At 40.1% G+C, this 9,539-nt stretch overlaps 1 protein-coding gene across 13 annotated transcripts in view; it reads left to right on the top strand.

Moving 5' to 3' along the window:
* Positions 1-277: 277 nt before the first annotated feature.
* Positions 278-9,539, top strand: part of Ddx4 (DEAD-box helicase 4) — a 54,924-nt gene continuing 45,662 nt past the window's right edge. For 6 of the 13 annotated variants that reach the window (XM_063281730.1, XM_063281729.1, XM_063281727.1 and 3 more), the window contains exons 1-3: positions 415-585; positions 1,205-1,291; positions 8,223-8,283. In XM_063281730.1, coding sequence (XP_063137800.1) covers positions 571-585; positions 1,205-1,291; positions 8,223-8,283 — 163 coding nt within the window. In that variant the 5' untranslated portion in view covers positions 415-570. The other 7 variants (XM_039102188.2, XM_039102185.2, XM_039102182.2 and 4 more) reach the window with 4 other exon arrangements.

Below are 9,539 nucleotides of genomic sequence, written 5' to 3'. Positions count from 1 at the left end.
GAGATTCACCTGCCTCTGCCTCCCAGAGTCCCAGATTTATTTTTTATTTTTTAAACTTTTGTATGAATACAATGGAACTGATAAGCTCTTGGTGACCCCCAGAAGAGAGACAGGATGCAGTGGGTGGCGGGCGTGGTCAACCCCCTCACACAGGCCTAACAGGCCACTGAGCAAAGAGGCCTCACTGCCCCTGCCTCGGCCTCATCAAAGCAGAGAACGCACAGGCCGTCCATGGGGCGGGAAGCCGCGCGCTGAGGGCGCTGATTGGCTGTCGAGCCCCGTCGCCTGGTGCTATTTGTTGTCGAGCCCCGCGCCCGTGACGTAATCGGCGTCCCGGCGTCCGCACGTGCAGCCGTTTAAGCCGCGTCGGCGGGCCGCGAGGAGCCCAGGGATCCTGGAGCGGAGAGGTGAGTGGGCTGGTGGCCTTGGTCTTGCTTCCAACCCTGGCTCAGGGCGTCCTAACCAGGCCCGGTAGCCTCTGGGGCAGACTTAGGCCAGAGGCTGCTCACATGGGCCTGCCTGGGGCTTGAGGTCGGCCTCTGGGGCCTTCCCGCTCAGACTGGAGTCTTCATGCTGAGTAGAGCGGTGTGTGAACACTTGAGGCCTGCAGGGGAGGGAGGCCCAGGGAACCTTCTGCTCAGCGCCTAGGCGGCCATTTCTCAGAAGAAACGGTGTTTGTGGTGAGCGATCCTCCTCTGGGCAGCTCTGTATCCTACATCGAAAGAATCGGGCGCCTACTCAGGACATTTCCCCCTTCCAGTCCCCAAGACATCCTGTCTGCCATTGAGGGGACGCAACGGGACATATCTTGAATATTATCTCAGTAACCCCCCACCCACCTCATACACAGCAAGCCATTTGGGAATCCTTTTAGGGAGACAAACTAGAGTTTTGGGCAAATTGGCATCCCCTGGGAACGCAGTGATTGCCTGAATGATTCCCCTGGCCTATGAAAGATAAAAGTGCTAGCTATAAAAATCACCCTTAGGCAAGAAGCAAAAGACTTTTGGGGAAGTTAGTTTAGTAGTTGCAAGTGGTGCGGAGGGACCAAAAGATTGTATTATTTTGTGGTGGTGGTCAACCCCAGTTGTCTAGTGCTTCATTCACTTTGTCTTTGACCTTTACCACAGCCCCATAATTTAAAGATAACACTTCTGATGTGTTCATGGTCAAAAGTACCTTTTCTTCTCCGTTTTTAAAAAAGGAACCTGAAGCTATCATGGGAGATGAAGATTGGGAGGCAGAAATCCTCAAACCTCATGTGTCTTCCTACGTTCCTGTATTTGAGAAGGTAATAAAACTTACAGGATTATTAAAAGTTGTGGGTTTTTATCAGTTAATAAACTGGTGAGGAAGTTCTAAATTTTTATAGCCTGTTTCAGTGTTTATCTGCATGTGGTTTTTTTTTTTTTTTTACCTCTCTTATGGGTAATGAGAAACGCAGGCTAAGCTTCAAATTGAATGACATAGTAATTTGATAATCACAAGCAAAAGCTGTAGTGCTACCAATGTAATTCAGACCTCAATGACTTAGGACCACCAGGTGAACACAAGTTTGTACAGTTGTGTCTGAAAATGTTGACAGATAGCTTATGAATAGACAAAATTAAAAGTAATGACTTGATTTTGGGAGGTACTTTGAATTCTGAAAAGTAATTTTATCTAAGGAGCTCAATGAGAATATATTGGACTATAAAATACTAGATTAGATTTTCTGAATGGCATGGGGAGTTAAAATTATAACTCAAGAAGAAGCCTTGGGGTTTCATATTTCAATGCAATGTACTTTATAAGATACTGTTTTTGCAGAAATTCCCTCACATTGAAAATTTTCCATTTTATGTGTGTGTCAGTTCTGATTCTAAGTGATGTTCTTGTGGAAGTGCTTATTTTATACAAACGTAAAACACTATGTTTTTTTGATTTAATTGGAGTTGATTGATACGGGTTTTGAATTCAGATACCTCAAATAATAGTCTGACTGTATAATATTTCTTGGCTTGCAACTTATTTTAGGTCTTTAATATATGTTATCTTTTGATAGTTCTCTTTGTATCATAAAAATAACATCTTTTGGTAGAGAGACAAATTATCTAAAAGTCTTGCTCTTGTTATATTTTTAGTATTTATTTTTCAAAAAATTTACATGGTTTAATGATATAACAATTTTGACTTTTTTTAACTTCACTAATTATGAATTAATAATATTTTTACAGTATTTTGTCAAAAGAGTGTACTGCAATATGTGATTTTCTTTGGGTGTTTAAGATAATGGTAGCTTTTCATTTTTATATTATCATTCATATCTATGGCTTGTTTAATTTGGAATTTTTTTTCCAAAAATGGGAATGTTGGTTCAAATGTTAAGAGGACATTTAATGGCTTGTAGTTCCTTCTAGTTCTTAATAGATTATATAGTAAAAAATTTAACTGATGCAGACTCTGTTGTACTTGGACTTTGTAAGGGATCTGTCAGAGTTTTCTTTTCTTCAAGATTTTTTGTTACACATTGTGGAGTGTGTTGTGTATATTTTTTGCTCTGCGTTTCTGAAGTTGGGTAGTAGTTAAATTTTCACACCCTGCTTTCTCTCCCCCTCCCCTTCCCTTTCCCCTGCCCCTGCCCCTGCCCCTGTCCGTCCCCCTCCCCCTCCCCTCCTCTCCTTCCCCCTCTCCCTTCCCCTTCCCCTTCCTTTGGCCTCTAAATACAGGTATTATGGGCATGGGCTATCAAATTGGCAGGTTGCCAGTTCTTTGAAAAGTACCTTTTTGGAATCCCTGTACTTTGAGTAACATAGCCAAGTTATCTTGACATTGAGAATACTAAATTGATAATCACACATCATGATTTAACAGTTGTATGGAGCTAGTTTGTAGTAAGTTTCCTGTATTTATCTTCAAATTTGACCCCATTGTTGGTTTTATTGTTGGTGACTTGGGTTTGTTGAGTTGAGTGAACATGATAGAGTTCATGACCTGTTGACCTTTCTTGAATAAAAACAAGACAAAGGTAAGGATAAATACCATTTTTATGGAGGAAAATCTAGTCTTCTCTTCAGGATTTTAAGACACCATTTGATTGTTCCCACTGAATTTTCATTTCTGTTTTTAGTTTAATAGTGCTTTTGATATAGTCTTGTATACATACCATCTTAAACAGTATCTGTGATCAGAATTTTAATGAGCATTCTTTAAGATATAATAATAATATATGCTTATATACTTAGAAATATTAGGGTAGTGTTCTGATAGCTCTTAGTACTTCCCAAATCTAGATTTGGAAGTGACTGTGCCGCCTAAGGATAGAATAAAGGTGTGAAATGATGCGAACTGCTTAGCAGTATAGTTCAGAAGTCGTAGTTGTTGCACATTTGTACTCTGTTGGCTTATCGGAATGAGTGTATTAGCTACCCAGTTTGATTATTGTGCAGCGGTGCCTTTTGTTAGCTGACTGGGAGAAATTCTAAATACTAATTATTTCTGTGTAAGACCTGTTTGCCTTTTTGGTACATTTTAGGATGAAAAAAAGCTCCTGAAATTAAAATGAAAATAAATTGAGTTAATCTCTCCATAACTGTAATTTTATGATTCAGTAGTAGCAGTAATAGTCGATAAGAAAATAATAGATTACACCTCAGAGTTAACAGTTAGAATGCAGGCAAACATATCTTCATCCAAAGTTATTTGTAGCTACAGAGAGAATCTTTATGGGTCAAATATTTGAAATTTCTATACTGATTTATTTGGGAGGCTTAAGAGACTACAAATGGTTTGTAGCTAGTTGTTCTAAAAGTAAGTGAATAGCATGGCCTGTGATTTATTTAACATATTTTTACTTTATCCTGTGCTATAAATAGTGTTGGACATGATAGAATACTTTATCAAAGATGTTGTACTGTAGGAGACTCACATTTGCAAACTCACCAACTCCTCATGGTAGGGAGAGCCATGAAAATAGAGAAGCATGAGTCTGTTGATGCTGAAGTGGGTTTAGAGCAAGTGGAGAGGGATGGCTTCCTGAAGGTTCTGACTAGTGATCTGAAGCAATCTTAGCAGGACATCAGGATCAAAGATACCAGGAGGGAACAAACAACACATGAGGGCATTAGCAAGGCAGGTATATTGGTTTCAGATAGCTGCCGTAACAAAGCACCACACACTGGCAATGTGAATAAAGCAACCTAAGCTTTTTCTCATCCTTGAAGCCATAAGTAAAGAGGTCAGGGTATCTGCACATCTGTCCTTCCTTTGGAGGTTCTAAGAGAGAATCTTTGCAGCTTCTAGTATCTGTTGTATGTAGACAATCATTGGTTTGTGGTTTGTGTGTGTGTGTGTCACCCCCAACCTCTGAGTGTGTGTTCCCTTGTGTTAACTTCTCTGTTAATGACACACAGGATGACAAATTAAGACTCAGCTGGATAATCTAAAATAACTCTATCAGAATCCTTAATTATATCTGTTACGACCCTCTTTCACATAGGTATTAATTTCAAGGGTTAGCAGCTGGTGTGGGACAGGGCTCACTTCTAGGCAAGAAGCTGTTGGCAATGGATGGCTCTTAGGGGAGGGGATGCAGTCCCTGAGAGGCTACTTGTCATATGCAGGCTGTGCTTGTAAGTAGACTTAGTATAAGTGCTCAGGGGGTTTGTAAAAGCTACATAAGGTGGGGAGGGAAAAGGGTGGGTGGTATGAGGACAGGAGGAAGTGAACGGCAGGGAATGGGGATGGGATTTGACCAAAACACATTATATGCATGTATGAAATTCTCAAGCAGCAGCAACAACACAAAAACACTACACATTCCAGGAGGGGAGGCTGAGGTCTTTGTATGAGAAAAGCATAAATTTTAAAAAAGCATTTCAGGTGGAGGTGAGCGGAAGCTGGGCTGGGCATAGGTTGAAGGAAACCAGGGAGGCAGCAGCTGTGGATAATGTTCTAAGTGGGACGGAGAGATGGGGCAACAGCTGGAGAGACTAGGAAGGCAAATTAAGCTAATGAGAAGGGATAAAGCATTTTCTTTTAAAAATATTTTGAAAAATCACATTTAAAATATGGATGAGTTAGAGTAGTATAGTGGACGCCCTAAATCTTCAGTCATTTTTACCTATTGTAAACTTGTACCTATTTTCACAAATTGTCTTGGAATTTGTAAGTTAAGCATGTGAATATTAAGTTCTATTAGCTTGAGGCATCAGTAGTAATGAAATGTTTGGTTTTCTAGTGCACGAATGTACCATTCCCATTTAGTATTTATTGGTGCAGACACACTAATCCAGTAAGATTTTTACTGTTTCACAGGACTGGTTGGATCATTCTTGTTTTGGTATCTGGTAGCAATAAGTTTGGGCCGTTTTAGTATAGCAGTTTTCTAGGGAATTTCAGTGACACCCGGTCTTAATAAGAACTTTGGAAAATAATTGGATGGTTCATGAGCTACATAAAAGTTTTAAAGGCTGCTTAGTGTCTCTTGTGAGAGAAATTTTAGAAATTAGCTGAAGATAACCACCATGGTGCCCTCTTTCCAACTTTAGCACTTACGTAGATGAACTTACTGAAGGAAGACTGTGGTTGTGATGCAGTCATTTGACTGTAATATCTCTAAGTTTAGGTCTTCTCACTTTAAATTATTCATGTTGGGTTCTCCATATACATGAATTTCAGAGCTATAGTTTGAAAGTTTTAAGAGGAAGCTTACACAAGAAATAAAGGAGTGGGTTAATGATGGAAGGACATTATAGGTGCTAGAAGTAAGAAAAATTACTCACATTGTCATAACAGAGAAACTGAGAAATACCAGAAGGTATCAAAGTTAACTTGGTATTTAATTATTGATTTTGTAGCAAAAATTGCCTCAATAATGTACATGTATCTATAGTAGTTTTTAAGACTAGAAACAGGAACAGTGAATATTTGAGATCATTGAAGAGAATTCTTCAACTACTGCTCCCTCAAGTTTAATTGAAATTAACCATGAATATTCTGACCCAGTAGCTGCTTTATTCACCACATCATTGAGTTTGAAAAACAGCCCCAGAATCCGTATAGTTTGCAGCGCATAACTGAGTATTCATTGAAGTTGAGTTCCGGATGGAAGCCAAGAAAAGTCACTTCAGAGAGAGTTCAGGATCTGAACAGCCCTGCAGTGAGATTGCACATTTTTATAGGATGGGGACACAAAGGGGACCAGGGTGGGCTGTTGCATTGTCTAATCATATTTTGACACAAGGGTTAATTTAAGTAAAGAAGTTTAAATGTTGGTGACTGGGCCATATCCAGGTCACCTAATTTTGGGGTCCTTGAGTCAGCTTTTCCTTCCAGGTCCCCTCCTGGACTCTGACCTGGAAGTTGAGAGCGATAAAGGAACAAAGGAGCAGGCAGGCTCCTTTAATTAAGTAAAGACAAGCAGCACATTGACAATGTGTGTGCCTTAGTTAGACGACGGGATAGCAGCACCTTCCCTCTACATCTTTCACTGGTTAACAGACAGACAGACAGACATGAAACATCTGAAGAAGCAGGACAGGAGTTGAATTCCGGGGCCTGGGAACATGAACTCAGCTTTGATCCTGCCAGCAAAGCAGAATTCAGGAAACTGCCACCTAACAAGTGTAAAGATATTAACTTATTTTGGTTAAATTATTTCCAATGGTAGTGCTTTAGAAAACTTTTTTTTTTTTTGGTTCTTTTTTTCGGAGCTGGGGACCGAACCCAGGGCCTTGCACTTCCTAGGTAAGCGCTCTACCACTGAGCCCCTAGAAAACATTTTTGAGATAGTCGTCTGATGTACCCCAAGCTGGCCTCAGTCTCATCATCTTCCTGAGTGCTAGTCATTCCTAGTCACAGTGAAAGTTTTTAACGTAAGTGTCTTTACTTGGGGGCTGGAGAGATGGCTCAGCGGTTAAGAGCATGAACTGCTCTTCCAGAGGTCCTGAGTTCAAATCCCAGCAACCACATGGTGGCTCACAACCATTTGTGATGGGATCCGATGACCTCTTCTGGTGTGTCTGAAGACAGCTACAGTGTACTTAGATATAATAAATAAATCTTTAGAAAAGTGTCTTTACTTTGAGCCTGCCTGCTGATAGTTTTGTCCTGTGTTCTACTTTACACTGTAGCATTGTGAGTGTACTGTGAAATACTGAGCTCTGCAAACAATATTGTGTATCGTCTTTGGTGTATTTACTTCATGGCAGTTTATACTTGTCAGGATGCCTCAGCAGACTAGTCTGTGAACGGTTTAGACTGCTAAGTTTTAGTTACAGCCACAGCTCAGCTAGTACATCTGTTGATATATTCATATTTTAATGAATTGCTGTATTCCGATAAAATTGTTTATAGAAATGGGTGGCCTACCAGATTTGTCCTGTGGCTGTAGTTTATTAATTTTAAGTGATAATTTATGTTACACCTACAAATTAGGTTACCATGTCTTAGAATAACTAATGAGGGTGCATCTGTTGACCTAGAACCCCTCACTGCTTACTGTTTTGCATGCAGTTATACAGTAATCTTTATCATGAAATCACACAACAATCTCTTTTTCTGCAGTTTTGCTTTTCATGGTTTGTTACAAGTTGCCAACTGTGGTGTAAAAATATTAAGTGGGAAATTTCAGAAGTAAATAGCTGATGTTTTAAATTTCATGTCATTCTGGGTAGCATGTTAAAACCTGCCACCATCTCCTTTTGTCTTGCCCAGAAATCAAGTGTGTCTGTGTATACACTAGCTGTCTGACATTATGGGCTTGTGGCTCACCATCAGCTAGATGAATTGCTTCTCCTGATGTATTGCCAGAAGGTCACTAGTAGCTTGATCTTATAATGGTTTTTCATCCACCTTGCTTCATCTCCATGTGGGTGGCATTAGATCATGTCACACCACAAGAGGAATAAATATCAGTAAGGTCTTAATATTATAGTGCCATAATTGTTTTTATTATTCTCTTACTGTGCCAAATTCATAAACCTTACCATAGATAGATATGAATAAGAAAAGGTATGTCTCATATTTTGTGTGTATGAGAGATGGGGAGAAGGAGTGAGGCAGAGAGAGAGCAACAATATATGAATGATTATATGCTACTTGTGGTTTCAGGATCTTATATATATTTCTGAGAGTCTTAGAATATATTTCTCATGAAAAGGAAGGGATTCTGTAAGTTTCTGTTTGTGAAATCGATGACATGTTCTTATTCTGAGTAGAAAACTTGGCTTGCTTTCTTACAGGATAAATATTCTTCTGGGGCAAATGGAGACACTTTTAACAGGACTTCAGCTTCATCATCAGGTGTGTGTCAAGGCAAGATGGCTTTTCTCTTTAGGTTAAGAGTTGTATATAATACTTAGGTAGGCTGATACATAGAGCGGGTTTTTAAAATTTTCTAATGAGGATGCATTCTACCTTGGATATTTTAGGGTAGGGTAACTTGTAACTAAAGAAGATATAGTGTTGTAGACTGCATTATTTAATTTAGTTAGTTGCTACAAAACTTTTTCCAACCTGAAGGTTGCATATTTGGCTTCAGGTTGCTAAAGCATTGTCAGGTCTCCTGATAAAAGGAAGCAGGATAGATGGCGAGATTATTTGGTCCCAAACAACGGACTAAGCCAGACATGTCATACCATGAAGAACATGATTTTTTTTTTTGCATCAGAAAACTAATTTACTGAAGTTTCCACGAGAATAAGTTCAAAATAAAGTTTCAACCTGTTCTACTGCTCCTAACCCATTTCTCTGTACTAGTTTTTCCTTGGGCTATCCCACTTGCATGTGTACTACCTATACTCTGTGGAGTTACTGTACATGCTAACGTGGTAGGAGGGGTAGGAGTTGGCTAAGAAGTTAAATCGTGGCAGTATTTTGTTTTGTTGAGGCTTTAAACAGGCTCAGATGTGAGTGCTACTTTACAGTGGAAGATTTTTTTTATTATGGTAAAATGTACATACAGTGACCATCGTTACCATTAATTTTTTTATTACTATGTGCATTATGTGTGTACATGCTATGCATGCTTGTGAAGTTGAGTCTCTCTCCACCTTAGGTGTTCTGGGACTAGAACTCTGGGTGGTCAGGCCTGTACATACAGCAAGTGCTTCTAATTGCTGAGCCATTGGGCCAGCTTTGAGCTTTGTGATTAGAAGAAAAGGTTTACTTATTATTTATGTGTTTGCCAGCTTGTGTGTAAGTGCATCATATATATGCCTGGTGCCTGAAGAGGCCAGAAGAATGTGTTAGGTCCTCCAGAACTGGAGTTAGAGATAGTTGTGAGCTGCCGTGTGTGTGTGTGCGTGTGTGTGTGCGTGTGCGTGTGCGTGTGCGTGTGTGTGTGCGTGCATGCATGCGCGTGCGTGCGTGTGTGTGTGTGTGTGTGTGTGTGTGTGTGTGTGTGCATGCGTGCGCGTGTGCACGTGCAGGAACTGAACCTGGTTCCTCTGCAGGAGCACTAAGTGTCTTAACTGCTGGGCCATTGCTCCAGCCTGAAGAGTCTACGTTTTCATCTTTGCTGTTGTTAAGTGTGTAGTTGGTGGCTGGCATTAAGCACT

Source organism: Rattus norvegicus, chromosome 2 (genome assembly GCF_036323735.1).
Source record: "Rattus norvegicus strain BN/NHsdMcwi chromosome 2, GRCr8, whole genome shotgun sequence".
Lineage (NCBI taxonomy): Eukaryota > Metazoa > Chordata > Mammalia > Rodentia > Muridae > Rattus > Rattus norvegicus.
The sequence above is the reverse complement of the archived record's forward strand: the minus strand, read 5'-3'. Positions and strand labels throughout refer to the sequence as shown.